This window comes from Protomyctophum bolini, assembly GCF_963924005.1.
Source record: "Protomyctophum bolini genome assembly, chromosome: 21".
Lineage (NCBI taxonomy): Eukaryota > Metazoa > Chordata > Actinopteri > Myctophiformes > Myctophidae > Protomyctophum > Protomyctophum bolini.
Window position 1 is genome coordinate 19,662,914 of NC_137882.1, and position 19,008 is coordinate 19,681,921.

Sequence of the window (19,008 nt, forward strand, 5' to 3'; positions counted from 1 at the left end):
GATGGGGTTCCGCCAAGCCCCCAGTAAGGCTATCAAACGTTGAAGATGCCACTACCTACTGGCGAAATGTGGAATTGCAGCACTTTCATGGAGGTGGACGGACCTCAAAATTGAGGTCAAACTTTCCGCTCGCTCGAGCCATTGAGTTATAATTGTACTTCCGGCAGTCTTCCGGGTGCTTCAAAACGCCACTGAGCAACTTTCACTGAAATGAATAGATTGGGGGCGGGGCTAGCGCTCCGGTTCGGTCTCTATCCTTTTATTACTCAAAACACATCTGGGAGTCCTCGACATGAAAACATTAGGAAGCAAACCCCCAAAAATGCAACCACGACCACCAATATTCACAAGCAACGTTACAGAAAAACAAGCCCATAAAGTCTCTTATAAAAAGAAGCAGACATGGCAACACTGCTAACAAGCGGGGGGGGGGGGGGGGGGGTCGGGGGGGTGGAGGGGTCAGGGGGATGGGGGGGTCGTTGACCTCCTGCTGAGGTGACCCTCTCCGCAGCCACCAGGATGCTCACTGCTTCCAGATGTGGTGCCCGTTTATACGCACGCACACTCACAGGCATATCCACCACCCAGTTGGTGGGACTTCCCTTATTACCTCGGGGTTATGGCTGACCTCCCGCCACCCCGCCACGCTGTGACTTTCAAATGATTGACAGCGTTGCCAGGGGTAACAAGGCTGGAAAGCCCCCCCCCCCCCCCCCTCCCCCCCCGCCATAACCAAGCTCTCTCCCATGTCTGTGTATTTTAATAACTGTAATCACATTTCAAACAATGACCATTTTTCAGTGCCAGATTAACCCAATTCCCACATGCCCATCCGCGGACTGCCTCGTTTATTTTTAGCTGTTGAGAAATCCCATTTTCTCTGCGTTTATCTGCACCGGAATGAGATTTGAAGGAACCCCCCAATTTTGGGTAGCTTTATACAGTACATAACTCCTCCATAAATCTCCAGCGCTGGTGGTTTCCTGGACCAGGAACAGTTGGGAATAAATCAACTCACCTCACCTCCTCCCCAGAGTACAACGGCCTTTGGGTCAGGTCTTAGTTTGTGTTGGGGTGGTATCGTAATGCAGAAGCCAGGAGAGAGAGGTAAAAAAAAAGCCTAAACACTAATTCCCAGAAGCCCTTTCACCTGCCATCTGGTTAAAGTGATGTCATATCTCTGCCAGTAAGGAGTGGATGATGACGTTAGCGCAGGTTCATGGAAGTCCACTGGGAGCTGCAGGGCCCTCTGGCGTTTTATGGACTAATCAAATTCATAAAAACGACCATATTGACATACATAATGAGATAATGGCCTCGGCTAGACATGGCGACATGAGCAGGCCCAGAACGAGAGAGAGACAGAGAGAGAGAGAGACATCTATGCTCTCCCCGCCATCAGGAGTCTGACATGCATGGGTAAGTCTAATGTGAGCTGTTTTGATAATTAGATAATAAGGGAAGCCCTGGCCAAAAACAAAACTGAATAACCGAATAAGTTGTGTTGTGGTTCAACTATGAGTTAAGCTGCCACGATAAGCCTGGTCCCCTAACGGTTGGCCCCCGGCTGCGAGAGCACCACGGAGATCCAGGCCTTTTGTTTAGACGGTTGAATTCCATATCGTTGCAGACATCTCAGACCTTTTGCGTTCGTAAATGAACACCCTACTTGGTCATACTACAGCATCAGACAAAAGTATGAAAAGTTACAGATGCACAAGCTCGAAACGTGCCTCAAAACCAGGCACGAAGCGGCGCATTTTGAGCATCTGCTACTTTTGAATCCTGAAAAGTAACGGTTTTGGAGATATTCCACCCGACAGAGACGATATACTGTACAGCTCAGACAGTAGTACATTGTGTGACGCAACGGGATGTGAACGTAACATTCCTCGTGCTTATACAGTACTTTCTGCAGAGGGTGAATGTGTCATGACGAATTCTGCTAACTAAAGATTCCCCACGTGCCTATATTATGCCAGGCCTTAGGCTGGCTTTTCTGCTTCCTACTTTTGCTAATTGAAGCCCATGCACCCATTCCAGCTCCACTCCATTATTGTGACCTATATACCCCCCACTTCCTACAGCGACCCCCCAAATTATCATATTTGAACTGGGGACCCCCCCACCCTGACAAGCACTTGGAAATGTAGGCATTACGTTTAGTTTTATTTGGTTCCACAAATAAATAGTATGCAAATAGCCGAACTACAAGCTCAAAACGCTGAACACTGCGAGCTCCTGTGAGCTTGTAGATGGGCTATTTTCACAATGTTTATTTATGTAATATTTGACAAATTGGCCAATTTGGGGAGAAAAGGTCTTAAAAGTCCTTAAATTGTAACTTTAGAAATACAACTTCTACAGTACTGCATGTTGGTTTGTTTACTGTCGAGTGAGAAAACACAAAGCTTATGATCTGGAGGGGACTTACAATGTCGGACCTCTACAGTACTGTACCTTCCTCCTAAGACCACCTACCCCCTAAAGCGTAGAGCCTAGTACGCTGTTCTATGTTCCTACTCCATTAGCCAGCCAATGGACCAGTGTGGAGTTAACACTGACTGGGGAGAGAACTGCTCACGTTAAGCACATTATTACTATTGTACTGGGCCCAATTACCAGCCTCTCCTCTGTCCTCTGAGCAGCTACCGTGTGCCATTTACACCATTAGCCTCTTAATGAAAACAGCATAGGGGGAGTTGGTTTCAGATCTGAGCATATTTGCGCTTCGTAGAAAGGATTTCACAGGAGCTCTCTCTCGGAGGACGTTGTTTACTTGCTAGCCCTTCATAAGAGCACAAAGGAATGACATTCCCTTGGCCAAACTCCCGTCTAGACTGTACTCTAATGCAGAGGCTTATACCGCCTGCCCGGGCAAAGTTCAACCCTTGATCCGCGCCGGGCTGACCATTTTTATTTGATAAAATCGTTAAGCAAACAAGAGCACAGCCAAAGATCTGTTTCCCCACTCCCAACAGATTAAGACAACGTGTCGAGGTTGTTACCAAAAGCTTTGCGAGTTCTCCTTTTCAGCACATGAACTTGAAACAGAGGAATATCGTTACTGAAAGTCACTGCAGCTTGTGAACGTGAACAACACATTTGGTCGGCCAGGTGGCGGCAACACCTCGACGGCCCTCGAGCCCTTCCTTCCTTCTATACTGCACGGTGAATAAATCTCACTGCTTATCAAGCTGCTGTTTAGCTCTGGACAGACAGAGACAACAGACTCCCTCTCCATATGTTTGTCAATGTTTAATCTACTCCACAGAGAAAGAGAGAGAGAGAGAGAGAGAGTGGTGGGAAGGAGAGGAGGAGTGAGTGAGTGAGAGCGAGGAGGGGGCGAGGGGAGCCGTCTGTAATCTCAAACTCATTTTGAAGTAAACACACTTAGAACTCTGGGAAAAGCCTGCCTCTTCAATTGATGCACTGTTGTTGTTGTACACCGGGACAGATTAAACGGAATATATTTGCTGTCTTACATCCTTTACATTCTCCCCCTCTCGCCGACACCTCGCACAGATTTTCCTTCGTGCTTCATCAAAACACCACCAGCCCGTTCTGTTTTGAAGAGCAGACGAGAGGGCAGAGCACAGGAACAACCTAATCAAACTGTAACGCTCAGGGGGAAATTACAGTATTTACGTGTCGTACTGTATGAACGTGTGAGAACTATAAAGAACTCACCTTTTGTTGACGTTTGCCCCGTAATGGCATAACGCAATCAGAGACATTATTGTCTCCGCCGCGTTAATTGACTTATAGTGGTAATAATAATTATATTAATAACTTGCTGTAGGTATCAATATAATTACGAATATAATCATAACTTCCCCAATCAGCCACGCCGAGCTGCCTTTGAACTCTGCTATGCAAATGAAACTGTAATGGGATGCTGTGATAATGAGAGAAGACACAGTGGGATTGATAGTGCTGGAGCAACGATCACTGTGAAAAGACAACAAGAAAAAAGACATAGCGAAGGAATCATCCAACGTGATATCCCATTAAAGCTGCAACTGACCCTTTTCTACCCCGAATTTTGTGCACAAGTGCTGACATTTTTATTGTTGAGCCTTCTGCCTACTTGCTCAGGGGATGAATTGAACCTTGACCCTCAGGTCAAAATGTGTGTAAGATCCTGTGTCTCGGTGAGACGTGACCTTTGACACCATCTAAATGTCTCAATAGAAGAGCAGGGAGACACAATACAACCACCCCAACTGTATAAGTTACATCGTATTAACATACTTTACCAACATCAAAGTGGCTACAAAAAGGGGGAAAAAAGGATTTGGTTTAACCATTGAAGCATGACACCGTCTAAATATGACAAGGGCTGATATAATGGCTCATAATGTGTTGCATTGTTGTTGGTACAAGCAGCGAGCTTGCTGATCTGTTTTCTCCGAGCAACACTAGCCGAACGACGCGTATGAAATTATGAATGAATTGGCCAAGGCTACCATCGTTAAAATGAGAAAAGTAGCAAGCTCCATGCTGGTTTTCGCACATGCAACTCACACCTTCTCTGTGTTTGTCCATAATGGCCAGCAGGAAGCAACACGAGCGAGGAGGCTCCAGGCTCCTGGCCCGCCCGCCTGCCTCCGCTGTTCTCCGGGCGTGGAGGGGCAACAACAGTGAGAGCCGTGGAGGAGTGTGAGCCGGCTGATTAGAAACCAAGTGGAACTGGCCAGATAAGAAGGGAATGGACATCACAATCAGCCCCAACACAGAGCAAAGAGGGAGCACATGGAGTTCAGGTCTGCTGGGGCAAAATGGAGATGTAACATTGTTAGGGTGTGTGTGTGTGTGTGTGTGTGTGTGTGTGTGTGTGTGTGTGTGTGTGTGTGTGTGTGTGTGTGTGTGTGTGTGTGTGTGTGTGTGTGTGCGCGCGCGTGCATGCATGCGTGCGTGCGTGCGTGCGTGCGTGACTATACAAGAAAAATCTTTATTTTATGATGGAAAATTGATTTTTAGAGATTTACAATTAGAAAACAGATTCAGGTTGGATTTAGGATTAGGATTAGACGTTTAGAAGTTAAATTTAGCGGATTACAGATAAGAGTTATGCCTGATTTACACTTAGTTACACGCTGCTGTCGTGCACCGAAAATGGGTGCGTGTGTGCGTGTGTGTGTGTGTGTGTGTGTGTGTGTGTGTGTGTGTGTGTGTGTCCACCGTCTATGGCTGGGACTAATATGTCCATGTAGTTTCGGGGGGCTACCGTGCGTGGAGATAAGAAAGTGAATGATGTATTATCACCCCACCACCACCACCACCACCACGGCCTCTCTCTTCACTCTCCCCTGGCCTCATCGGCTGACAGAGCACACACTCAAACCCTGACCGCTCTCCTCTGATCCCGCCAGAGTCCAATCATGAGTCAGTTGTCTGCTGGCCGTTTCAGTGTCAGCCAATCAGATAGGAGGAGTGCCTTGGATGGCTTCCATGATGGACCAGCCAAACAAGCCAAAGGGTGAGAGGGCCGTTGGGGAAGAGGCCTATCTCTGCTAAGTTATAATAGTGGTTTTGATGAGGGGATGGCACAGCCAGCTCAATCACTAACAGCATGGCAGCTGCCTACAATTTACAAGATTGTAGCCTAAAAGAAAACCACGCGTGATAATTGCTTTTTCCTCTGCTGGAACGTCCCACCGATTGCGTGCGCGCTGTTGTCACGAACATCGTCTTCCTGCAGTGGAAGACAATGAACACATGTGCGCCTTGCAATTTTGATTTGCCCATAAGATTTCGACTTGCCTTGGGCACCAGAAACTTTTAAAACCCAGCATCTTAGAGGATTATGTCCCAGCCCTCAACGGTACATCAGCCAAGGAGAAGAGCTTTGCCAAAATATAAAAGCGTTGTAGATGGCAGCCATATAAATGACAGTAACTTCCATGAATCATTATCAAGGTCAAAGTTTTAAATATAGAACAGTGACTGGCTTATTGCAGGGTATAAGGGCCAGGTTTTTATGAATTAATCTACCTAACCTCCTATCCTGTAATCACTTAAAGCTCTGGGCCAATGGCATCCGTGGCGATTAATGATGGCATTTGGCGTGCGGCCCGTCCCAGGGTCTCGGACGCCATGCTGCAGTATCCGGTTCACGTTTCACCCGCTTCAATGGAACCCCCTATACTTCAGTATGATCCATGACATTGTCGCCCTTGGCCTGTAAACCTTGTAAGTCCAAAACTGTGTTCAGATAAACCTCTTAGCTCAATATTCAAATTTAATATTTTTTACTACTCCGAGTCCCTAGTTGAACATACTACGTTACAGCGTCACACAAAAGCATGAAAACTAGCAGATCTGTAAGCTTGAAACGCAGCGCGAAGCGACGCGTTTTGAGCTTGTGGATTTGCTACTTTTGCTATTTTTGCTATTCCAAACAGTTTTGAACGAAATTGAAAAAAAAAGAAAAGAAAACGAAAAATAATTATCTAATGCAGTTATTATTTAGTAAAAAGCTCTTGTTAATATTTGTAAAAACCCACAGACAGACTTAACCACGTTCAACCTATAGTCATTATCAATCGGAAAATAAAAAAATAAAATGTAATAGTGTAAATGGCAGCTCTACAAACTCTACGTGTCAAAATAAAGTCACATGTGAGCTTGGAGATTGGCTATTTCTTCCCTACTTTTGTGCAACTCAGTCATAGTACGCTGTACAAAGTACCAGTATATAAGCATATACAGTATATGAACACAAAAAGATGAAAATATGGAGATATGAGGTTTATGTCGGACAGCAACAATATCACTGTGTCTCCGAGGCACATATACAGTATGTTATCAATCAGACAGGGGGGGGGGGGGTTATTTTTACTTTACTGGAGTACCTCCAATTTTCAATACATTTACTTCTATACCACATCATCTCAAAGGCAAATATTGTACTTTTACTCCACTACAAACTTTACTTTCTAGATTTTGATTATTATTACAGAACCACTTCAGACCTGCAGTATACATACTTTGATAACTATGCACATTTACTCAAGTGAATTTTGAATACTAAACGTGTACTTGTAACATACTATTTGTACAATAGTCAATGCCCTATTGCAGACAATAGGGCATTGATATAGGTTTAATTAAGTACAAAATGTCATTACTTCTTCCATCACTGACGATACAGTAAAGCCCCCCCACCCCCTTCAAAATATCTAAGGAGTAATGGGTATTAGAGCGGTCATCCCGTGCTGAACCAACCGACACTTTGAATATCGACTCTGCTTCGTGGCAGGTCGGTTTATTATTACCCACCCCGATTTCCCCCAGGATTCTCTTTCCATTAACTGAAAGGGGGGGCGCGGTCGGGGTGGGTTGTGTCGTGGCTGAGTGATGGGATTTGGGAGTGGGTACAAAAGCAAAGAATTAGGTTGGCCCGTTGTTTCTCTGCCAGAGCTCACACATGCAGAACTGACAGAGACAAGACAACGTGGGGAACAGAACAGGCTCCAGCAGGACAAAGTGGCAGACTAAAGGAATGATGGGAAGAGAAGGGTGAGCCAGAGAGACACAAAGTGGGCGCGTGTGCCGTCCCATGTGTGCCTGTGTACGTGCAGAGGAGGACATTACATGTATTATCCCTTCGCTGTCTCTGAATTAAATATGTGAATCTTTTCTCATTATGTTTGATATTTATGATAATATCACAATAAATCAATGCAATAAAAAAATGCATGTTAAACCAAAGTAAACCAGACATCCCTATCTTAGTCAAATTTTCAAATTAGGCTATTATGTCCAATTTCTAAAATATAAAACAACATAGCACCGAAGTCTGGCGTCACTTTCAGTAGAGGGCGCCAGTACACAGGTTCATGTATTTTTTTGTATTTGCATTGAAATCCCCATAGGGGGATTTTAGGTCGTTTCATATAAGAACTGTGTTCGATCATCCCGGCCTTTCTGTCAGGGGGGTGGCTGTGCGTTGTTAATGATGTCCATTCATATTTCATGCAGTCAGTTTCTGAGAAAATGGAATTAATGTGGCCGCAATAGCCTTGAAACTACGTATGAAAGCAATTTCGCTGCTAATATACGTCACGCCCAGCGTGACAACACACGTTCCTGAGATTCCTCATTGGCGTAAGCTCAGCTGGCGGTGACTCAACTCGTACTAACCACGAAACATTAAATATCAATATATATATATTTTTTAAACGTAATTAACATGTCAGTTTATATTGTGCGACGGGCAGCTGCAGCCACCCCGCCTACCCGGAAATGTAGTCTCTGGGTTGTTTGACTCGTTTCTGCACTTATTGTGTTACTCTTTGGGTATACCTTCAGTCGATGCTTCATATCCATATGAGTGAAAAGGCCGGGATGATCGGTTTATTTTTCAAATACAGTTCTTATATGAAGAGATCTAAAATCCCCTTATGGGGATTTCAATGCAAAGTGTGGCGGAGACGCTGCTACTCAGATAGATGCTGAGTGACATGCCTATTGTAACATGAAAACACATGCCATGATTTTGTAAGTGTAACTCGACTGCACCTTTACTATTTGTATGCTTGTATGCATCTCCTTTGTGTGGACATAAATAAATGGTTAAAATGTCTTTGTGTGTGCGTGTGTGTCACGTCACGTGTGTGTGTGTGTGTGTGTGTGTGTGTGTGTGTGTGCATGCTCATTGTGGGGGACAGCGAGATAGCAAATACACCCATATACAGTAGCCTACATACAGTATCTCCTGGCTCTGTTGCTCAGCCTGTCAGCCGTTTGGGAGCAGCTCAAAGGGCTTCCAGATTAGGAGAGACGCAGCACTGCTGCTGGCTGAGGGAAACGTGTCGGGCGCTCGGCCAGAGGGACCCCTGCCCACGGAGGAGAGGACCTTCACACGAGACGACAGCTCTTTGAACAAGGCCTCCAGATGTTGCATTGAATGGGGAAGTGGACCATTGTCAGCGTGTGTGTGCATGTGTGTGTGTGTGTGTGTGTGCGTGTGTGTGTGTGTGTGTGTGTGTGTGTGTGTGTGTGTGTGTGTGTGTGTGTGTGTGTGTGTGTGTGTGTGCGCGCGCGTTTTTTGTGGATTTCTATCCTTTCCTTCCTAGAGAGCGCTATCAAGCCCTATTGTCGCTATTCAATTAGCTTCCATTACCGACGGGCACTTTGATTACGGAGTTTATTGGACTGGTGGGGCACAATGGAAGCAGAAGCAGCCAGGCGTCCCTTTCCATTGGCCCATGCAGCCGCTGATATTGTGTTAGCCGGCTTCCTTTCACCCGAGCAAAAGAGCCAATACTCTGCCATTCTCATGGTGGTCCCCCCGTCCCCCCGTCCCCCTGGTCCCCCATGTCCACACAACACCCAGGGACAGCGAGCCAGGGCGGTTGTACAGAAAGCAACAACGTATTCTTGAGCGATTAACAACCTCCAACTGGCCGCAGGAAAAAGACAAATGTGGAGCTCCATCGATTCCACTATTATAATGGGCTAGCCATTCAATCAGGCCAAATCCACAAGGGGCCCACTAGCACCATTAGGGGGTCAGGGCCAATGAATGGCACCAGCAACAACAATCCATAAATGATCTATTTAATGTACTGATATAAAAGCAAAGGACGTTTCGGCAAATTGACATCTGAACGCTTTCCCAGAATTCAGTCAACCCCTGCCTCATGCACCATTTTGTTAATTGGCCAGTTTGCTAATTTTCCGGTCAGCGGTGCTTTTTGTGTTCCTGTGGGGACATCATTTGCGTGGGGATTTTGGCGTGCGGCGGCTACACTGTTTGAGCTCTCACCTCTCCTGTTCCAGTCTCATCCGCAGGGTCTCGTCCTCCGAGGCCTCCTCGTCTTTGGACTTGCCAGAGCCGTCTTTCCGATGTTTCCCGAACCTGCGTAACAGACGAGGGCAAAGGGGAGATAGTTGAAAGCCAATGTCTTATTAACCCATTGAGACCTGAGGCAGATTCTAGTTTTCTGAACAAAGAATATTTGCTATAGCTTATCAGTGGTGCTCAAACCTTTTCATGTCAAGGACCCCATGATTATTTTCTAAAATATAAGCTCTACAAGCTCAAAACGCTGAGTGACACGAAGTGACACAATATGAGCTTGTATATCTGCTATTTTTGCATAGCCAATGTTCTATATACAGCTAAAATCTAAAATGACACATGATGCTTAACCGGTTTTGCGGGGTTAATCATTTTCAGCCCAATGTGTAATTTCTTCCCCCTTCCCCCCACGCGTGCGTACAGTATCTTTCTTTCCTTCTTTCTCCACCAGACGCAGATGAAAAAACCTCGGAAGGAAATTAAAGTGTCAACCTGTCAGTATCTTCAGGTGGAGTTTGTGCAGGCGAGGCAGGCTCTGAATGCGTCTCCCAGAGGGGCGCGCACACACTCGTTATTGAATGAATAACTTTGAACTTTTTTCTTCCTCATATAAACGCGATCACGGCGCATGGAGCCATAAAAGATAACTCAATAAAGTGCCAAACTCCCTGGTCGCAGACCTGCCATCGCGGGGGACGCCTGGCGTAATGAATTCAACGTGAGGTGTTAAACGAGAGCCTAGAAACGGGAGGCAAACAGCATAACACCCTGTTGGAAGAAAGAGGGAAAAATAAGAGGATGAGTGAGTTCTCTCCCACTCCCTCCCAGAGCTATGTAGTTTACCCAGAGTGACGGGCGTGGTGACAGCTCATGATTTAGTTTGAGTGAGGTGAGGGGAGAACAAATTCAATGTAACCAACGTGATGTGGACGGGATAGGGAGGAGTTTGGGTAGCTGGGTTGGGGGGGCTTGTGGTCGAGCGGACACACCCGCGTCATTTGCAACTTTCTCACCGCCTCTGCAAAAAGTTTCACATTTTAACGACGGCGGTGACACGACAACGACGGTAAATCCACGGCACACTTATCTTTTACAGCGAAGTGAGAATAAGCGCCGAAGCCGACCGGTCGTAAATTCCAGCCGCGGGGGTTTCGGCCGTGCGGATAAATGACTGGAGACTCCTGGAACTGACTGAGGGGTGTGAGAAAATGATGAGCAACGGAGGAGGGGACACCGCAGATAGCTGTTATGTCTGATTTATACTTGGTTGCGTGTCGAGAATAGCAGATCTAGAGTCGTGCTGCAGTGCTGTGAGCTGGTAGATCGGCAATTTGTGGTGTATGACACCGGGACGCAACAGAGTATAAATCACCCATTTACAGGGCAGTATACTCACAAATATTGCCGTATATGATGCCAAGAGCATATCGTTGTCATCGGGTAGAAACCTCATACCTCTATATTTCATCTTTGTATGTTATTTGTTTTTCTTTTTTTTAGCATAGCTACAAACTCAAAACGTGTCATGGCACGTTTTGTGTGATGGTTTCCACCTGACAGTGACAATATAATTGTTTAACCAAATTAACTGCAATGCATGCAACAGTAGTTTGCGTTTCAGTGTTGCAGTTGTATTAAGTAAAATAGAGCAGCTGCCTATATGTTGGCAAGCTCAGAAATAGAAGCCTGTAATAGTTTGTTGCAAGAGGAAGAACTGCACTGCAATAAAGAATTTAAAAGTCGTGTTACTTGTAAACTAATTACAATTGAGTGATAATGAAGGAAACACTCAACGCTCTGTCAATATGGGGGCGAGTGGTGGGTCCTCCCCTTTCTATGCTTAATTTATACTTTGTTGCATGCCAGAAAGAAGCCGTCTACATTCTACAAGCACACAGCGCAGTGTGATGTGCTGTGAGCTTGTGAAATAGTGGTGTCACACAATTTCCAGGGCGCAACACTGGCATGAAGTATAATTCAGGCTTAAGAGAGGTGGGGGCACGGTTCTGGAAAGCTGACTGCGAGCAAAATGTAATGAGACCACGTGGAAGCAAAAATATATTCATACTATCGCTCACAGGGAAAGCCTATTTCTCCTGAGTGAAACTGCACCAACATCTCTATAAAATAAAAAATAATACCCCTGTTGAATAAACCGAAGCTACCGAAGCCCGACTATGCAAATGTATGGTTACTGCATTGTGTGTAGGGCGTAGTAGGGTTTTCACAGGGAGAAGAGAAATACATTTGTTCAGTGTATCTTCGCACTCTATCTATAATCCTGACGTCACTCCCACTACACTGAGTTACGGCGTGATGTTTTTGTAGGCAAATCTTCACATCTTAAAAGCTTATGTGTTCCAAACATAAACAAACCACGGCAATTTTGTCAGGTATGTGACTCTGTGTCGTATATTTGAATAATCTGTGCTTAAAATCACTGAGCTTGCAGATCAGCAATTTTCAAATTGATATTCACATTCTGCACAATGAGTACTTTTACCGTTGGTATATTTTTATGGCAATACTTTTGTACTTTACTCAAGTAAAATTTGAATACCAAACTATTACTTTTATAGCACTGACTTCATAGTAGACCTACAGTCACAGTTTATCTATTGATTGCTGAACAGTCCTCATTGGATTTCGGGCAGAAATGGAAAAAAAAAAGCAGCATGCAGGCTTTACATTTTACATCTACTGGGAACAGGTCTGACAGAGCTCCTTTCCTTGTTTATTATTATTATTTTATACCTGACTGAGCTTTAGCTGACAGTTTGAAAAACTTTCTCCCAAACCTGAAAGAATTACATCAGACAGGGTTTACTCCAGGCCACTAAAAAAGTAGAATATATTCATGAAATGAGAGACCCCGTTTTCCCTTGTGAATGTTTATTATTCCACTTTACATTAAAAGCAGCCGAGACCTTCTGTGCAAATGGCCTCCCTTTGGTGCCGGCCGTTTTTGGAATGGTAATCTTTTGCAAAGCAGCAGAGCCTGGTGGGAGATCTTTGGTGCTTCTCGGTTGAGCACAGAGCAGAGAGAGAGAGAGAGAGAGAGAGAGAGAGAGGGTCTGAGTCTGTGATATGCAGTCTCTTTTTGTCACACAGATAGCGTACATTACCTGATTAATTAATCAACAAATGGTTCTAGTAGGCTAAGGCATAAAACTCCCTGGACCCTGGGAACGCTACAGGGAGCACTGCTATCTATCACCGGAACAGGTGACAGCCTCCCTCTTCGCCTCACTTCCAAGGACTTTCATTAACTCCCTCAGAAATATTCACACCGGTAGAGGATCCCCTGTCCCCTCCTCTCCTCTCTCTCTCTCTCTCTCTCTCTCTTTACAATTTACAAATTTACAATTTAGGCATTTATCAGACGCATTTAATCCAGAGCGATTTACATTAGAGATAGAGATATACTTTATTAGTCTCCCGAGGAAGAAATGTGTCTTAGACATGCATGCATGCAGGCGTAGCCCTAGTCCATGTCGCCGCAGTGCAGCGCCAAATAATTAGATTAGGCAAGAATAAAAAAGCATGGTAATACATCAAATACATACCAAGTAGTTATCATGAATCATACATAAGCTAAGAGTGCGTAAAGGTGGAAAATCTATATAATAAAACTATGCATAATACAGGGCTATGTTTACATAAATGCTATAAGTCTACATAAACTTCTCTCTAAGTCTACATGAAAATGCTATCAAGATACATAAGTTGAGCCTTTTCATACACCTGTAGGAGGTGGAGGCTAGGTCAAGTGCTACGGTAAGTGCTATGGGCTAAGATGGAGTCTGAAGAGGTCTGTTTTCAGACTGCGGCGGAAGATTGGGAGCAAATCTGCAGTTCTGATTGCAATGGGAAGTGCATTCCATAGTCTGTCTCTCTCTCTCTCTCTCTCTCTCTCTCTCTCTCTCTTTTTTTTAAATATCCAAAGTATAAAATAATGGCTATAAAGTGGTTGCAATCTAAAATTACACAGATGCTTTCCCAGTTTTAACGGGTAAAACCCCTCCCCCAAACAGTGTGTCCTGTGGCTGGGCATGCATCAATACAGTGAAGAATGTGTCATGGCGCGACATACAGCACTGGAGTGGACATAATCAGAGGATTACGCTGAAAGAGACCCCCGCCGCGGTTCCCCCAATGAAAAGCTCTTCCCTAGCATTGCCACGCGGCTCGGGGGGGAGAGGAGAGGGCAGCCCCGGACCTTAAAATGGAGGGTGGCTCTTAGAAGGCTACTTGGGATTTTATTTTTTATTTTCTTAACACCACAGCTCTGTTGTGTACGTACGTCAGCAGATTGAGCCTCGCCAGCAGGGGATGGATCTGGAACACAGGATTAGGCTGACAAACCCCTCTCTCCGCTGACTCCTGCTGTAACCCCAATAACATTCGGTTTTCTTCCCCAAAGTAAAGTTTACCCACTTTTTTTTAACTTTTTATTCTATCGATTACTCACCCCATGGAGACTTGAATTTATGGATTTTTCTTTTGTTGCGTTTTGTTTTTGTTTCGTTTGTTTTCATTGCATTCGTAAGCCAATAATTTGATGACCAGCAGTGACACTAGGGAGCTGTTATCAAATGATTGGCTTAGGAACGCGACAAAAACAGGTCAAGTGTCCATGTGGGGAGTAATCAATAGGAACATCAAGTTATTTTGGGGGTGAACTATAAAACAGAGATGCTGTATTGAGAGGCCCATAATAGCAGAAAGCATGTTTCCAAAAAGTGCACCCAGACCCTCACCCAATATTGACTTTCATACCCGTCCGCCCGCGATAAAGAGATGGCAGGACCCGCTAAGCGCTGTAATGATTCAGAGTTAATCAGTGTCTTTCCGAAAAGCACAATTCAGCCATTTCTGTAAAACTCTTAAGTCGGTATTGGCACCTTTGGCATAGATTGAGCCTGGCATGGTGACAGAGGTCCTTATCGGGAGAGAACTTGATGAGGCCTGATAATAAGATATTGATTGGCGACCACAGCTCGTGGATAGAATGGCAATAAGAGGTCGGTGTAGAGCAGTGGTTCTCAAAGTGGGGTCTGCGGCACCCCTAGGCGTCCTTGAGGGAGTTCCGGGGGGTCCCCATGCTAAATAATAGATAGTATAGGAACCAAATGGACCCTTATGGGTCTGTAACTCATGTAGAGTGTACGGGTCCACAGAGATAGAAATTAGGGATGCACCGATATGGAAATTATTGGCTGATACCGATGTTTAACTGCAACACAATCAAGTGTGTTACTGTACGTAAGCACATCCTAAGTGTCTCACCGTATCCCGTCAAAAAAAGATTAAAAAGAACACACTAATAATAATTATCAGTGCAATTAGTTGCAGTGCAGGGTTGGCAGTGGCTCAGGAGTAGAGTGACCGGATAGGAACCACAAAGGTTCCCCCAGAGTTAGTGTCGAAGTGTCCTTGAGCAAGACTCTGAACCCCTAATTGCTCCCCATGTGCAGGTTGGTGCCTTGCATGGTTTCCTCCGGCATCGGTGTGTGAATGTGTGTGTGTGTGTGTGTGTGTGTGTGTGTGTGTGTGTGTGTGTGTGTGTGTGTGTGTGTGTGAATGAGTGAATGTAATGCACAATCTCTGTGAAGCTCCCTTGGGTAAAGGCGCTAATATAAATGCACCATTTACCAATGCCAATCAAAAAGCATGTCCATTTTGGTCAGTGCGAGAGCGTCAGAAGTGCTCACAGTGGAGAAAACAGCAGATCTCAATGCACAGTTTGTCACTCGCTCGCATCTGTCACATGCGTAATGGCATTCCGACTGTCACTCAGTGGACTAAATGAAAGGCGGTCAAAGCGGCCCGCATCCCCGGGCCCCGATAAACACTGATCCTTCACTGTCATCATCAGAAGCCACTGATCCACTCCCTCTCCTCCTCCTTGTGTTTCACCACTGTTTAATGGTCCATCACTAAGCACCCCTGTGTCTCTCTCTGTGAATGGCCTGCAGCAGGTGAGGCTGGTGAATACCCAAACGCTGCACAAAATTAAACACAAACTACCAACCAAGGAAGAGACGGGATCGAGGAACAGAAGAAGGAAGAGAGGGTATGATTTCACCCCCCCAAAAACAAATCATTTTTTCCGTGGATTACTCACCTCTTGGAGACTTAATTGAATTCATGGATATTTTGTCGGTTTTTGTCGCATTCCTAAGCCAATGGAGCCCCGTGGAGACACAAAGGAGACTCTTTGTGTCTCCATAGGGAACCACTGCAGGTGTTTTATGTTGGGGGACGGGGGGGGACGGAAGGACGACATATCCCCTTAATCTTAACCCTAACCTCACAGAGACTATATGAATAAAAACCTAACCTCAAAACAACGGGAAAAGAGAGATTCCGGACAATATACGGGCGTGCCACGTTGGTGCTTGGCCTTGAAATGCATTATGGAAATTGTAGGAAAATAGTAAATATTGTTATTTCTATATATCATGATAACCATCAACAATTTAGTCAAACTCAAAACAATATCTTTGGTAGTATGCCTTTAACACACCCCTGGAGAGATTCACAATCTCTGCTGTATTAGAGATCCTTGTCATCCAAAAAAAAAAGAAGCAGATAATCCCATGCTATCCATCACTGTCCCCGACTGCCTCTCCGGCATACCCAGCCATCATTTGGTGCACAATTTCAGCTTTAAGTCCCATAAACCCTAACATGTGCCTGTCACGGAATAACATATGGAACATATGGATTGTGGAGTGAATGTTATGATGTCGGTGATTAAACATCGAGAGATAAATGAGCGGCGCAATCAATCAAAAGTGTCTCGCGGGGGCCTCGATCTCAGACCGCGCCGTGGCCTCGCTTCCTCCAGAAAGAAAACCAGCCACAGTTAAATAGGAGGGCAGTCCATTCGATACGGCAATATCGTCATATATCATACAGAAGCAGAAGGGTTTACTACTGCGGCTCTGATGCCTCATACATCATTTACATCGATTTACAGGGTAATAATGTAGTACAAGGGTACCGGCATATAGAATGCAAGAGTGAAAAGAAATGACTTACAAAAAAAGCATATCTCTGAAGAATGGTAAAAATAACTCAATTATGCAAGGCCTCATTGTGATTTGTTACAATTTGGTATAATCTGGTGAGCACGATTTGAGGAAAGGAGATCGTGTGTTTTGACAGCCTCCCTGTCAGGACTGCTGTGGTTAGCGCAGAAGGAAATTGCTGTAATGGTACACCTACCCCACCCCCCCCTCTTTTTCCCTCTTCTAAAGTATGTGTTCGAAGAACCAAACATGGCTGACTGACTGACTGGCTGGCTGACTGACGGCATGACACTCACCTGGTTTAACCTCAATTTTAGTCCCTCCCTCACGAGTGAGTGAGTGAAAAGGCTCAGCTTTATATGGCATTTGTCAAACCCACAAGTGGAACGGGAGGTGTAGAAAAACTAAAAAGAACAGGTGGTCTACAGGGAAAACAAAAAATAAAAGAAAAAAAAATAGGTGCATCTATCAATTTCAGTAAGCGATGAGAAGATAATTTCAAGGGCAGAGAGAGAGAGAGAGAGAGAGAGAGAGAATCATTATGGTTTCTGCTTGGCCAACCTGAAAGTTAATCCAAATCTCCCCAGGCGAGGCCCCCTAAAGGCGTCTGATGCGGTGCCCGTACAAGCCTCCCGCCCCGCCACAACCACGCCGTTTGTTGGGTGTTTGTCAGTCACGGCCATGGAGAAAATAAATAACAGAGTCTGTGCCTTTCAACACAGGGCTTTTCATAGCGGTAATCTATAAAGCACTCTGAATAATACATGCCATGTTCCCGAGCAGAACAATCAAGAGACATTATTATCTGGCCTATCAACGAGGCGGTGAGAAAAGAAAAGTATAGAAAGTTTGAGGACAACAACAATAAAAAAAGAAGAAGCTAGCGAGTAGAGAAAACAGAAGACACAGGGTTTAGGCCCACTTTTATCTCCCTTTCATTCTCTATCAATCAGACACAAACCCCACCTGTCCTGTCCTGGGGGGTGCAGGGGTCGATATGAGCTGGTGCATAATTTCGAACTCTCGCACCCGGGGCGAACGTGGCGCACGCCTCACACAACGTCGGCATGAAGCAGTTGTTGGCTCTGTCCTCTGTGTGCCACCGGCTATAGTGGCGGCTGCAGCAGGTTAGTAAACTAACTGAGTGGGCAAAGACACACAGAGGCCTTGTGAGGAAGACAAATCAGACCTGAGTGGTGCTGTACATGGTGCTGTGTGTGTGTGTGTGTGTGTGTGTGTGTGTGTGTGCGTGCGTGCGTGCGTGCGTGCGTGCATGTGCGCATGCGTGCATGAGAAATCTGCCTCCTCACCAATCTGCCTACCGAATGCTAAAGCTAGCGTGGCCGCCAGCCCTGCCGATTATCTCCCTCCCTCCCTGTGGATCTCATTAACCGCCAAAACGTGCAATGTCACTCAGGTCTACCGCCCCTAACCCGTTTTTTGTTATTTTTGCTAAAATAAATGAAAAACTATGAGCTCAATAAAGCAAGACATCCGTCTCTCTTCCGATAATCGAACCTCAACAACAACAACTACAACAACAACACTGCCTCTCCCAAGCCTTGAAGGAGTAGTTCAACCCCACAAAATATAGATTTTAATTTTTGTGGCATTCATTAGTCGATAATTTGATGACCTACCGGCGACTCCGCCAGTCATTAAATTATTGGCTGAGGAATATTAACATAAAAAAGACCATGAATTCAAGGCTTCATGGGGTGTGTATAATAGATAGAAAACAAGTAATTATTTGGGCGGCGGAACTGCTCCTTATCTTCTCTTCCCTCACGTCATTGGAACAGGCTTTGCTCACTGTAAGCCAATCGGCGGCCTTGTTGATGCCGATTGGACGCAGCACAGAGCAGACTGGATACTGCATGGGGGCTCACTGGGTAATGGTGTGAAAGACACCTGGGGTGGGGGGGGTGTGTGTGTGTGTGGGGGGGGGGGGGGGTGGGGGCAGGGGAGACGATGGTGGAAGAGGAAGGGGTTCACGCAGGGCTGGTGAGCAGTGGCGTGTCCCGCGCTGTGGCATGACATGCATTTATTCATGACATCAGGCCGAGGAGACCCTGCATGGGGGGATATATCACTGTGGGTGAAGACGGAATGCAGCTTCACGCCGTGGAAACCTCCACGCCTCTTAGCTCCAACAGCTGA

At 45.5% G+C, this 19,008-nt stretch overlaps 1 protein-coding gene across 2 annotated transcripts in view; it reads right to left on the bottom strand.

Annotated features, from left to right (window-relative positions):
• The window catches only part of LOC308336535 (partitioning defective 3 homolog), a 462,106-nt gene that overhangs the window by 91,558 nt on the left and 351,540 nt on the right, over window positions 1-19,008 (bottom strand). For both annotated transcript variants that reach the window (XM_080793921.1, XM_080793920.1), the window contains one exon: window positions 9,776-9,868. In XM_080793921.1, the coding sequence (XP_080650047.1) occupies window positions 9,776-9,868 (93 nt within the window). The remainder of the gene's footprint in view (window positions 1-9,775; window positions 9,869-19,008) is intronic.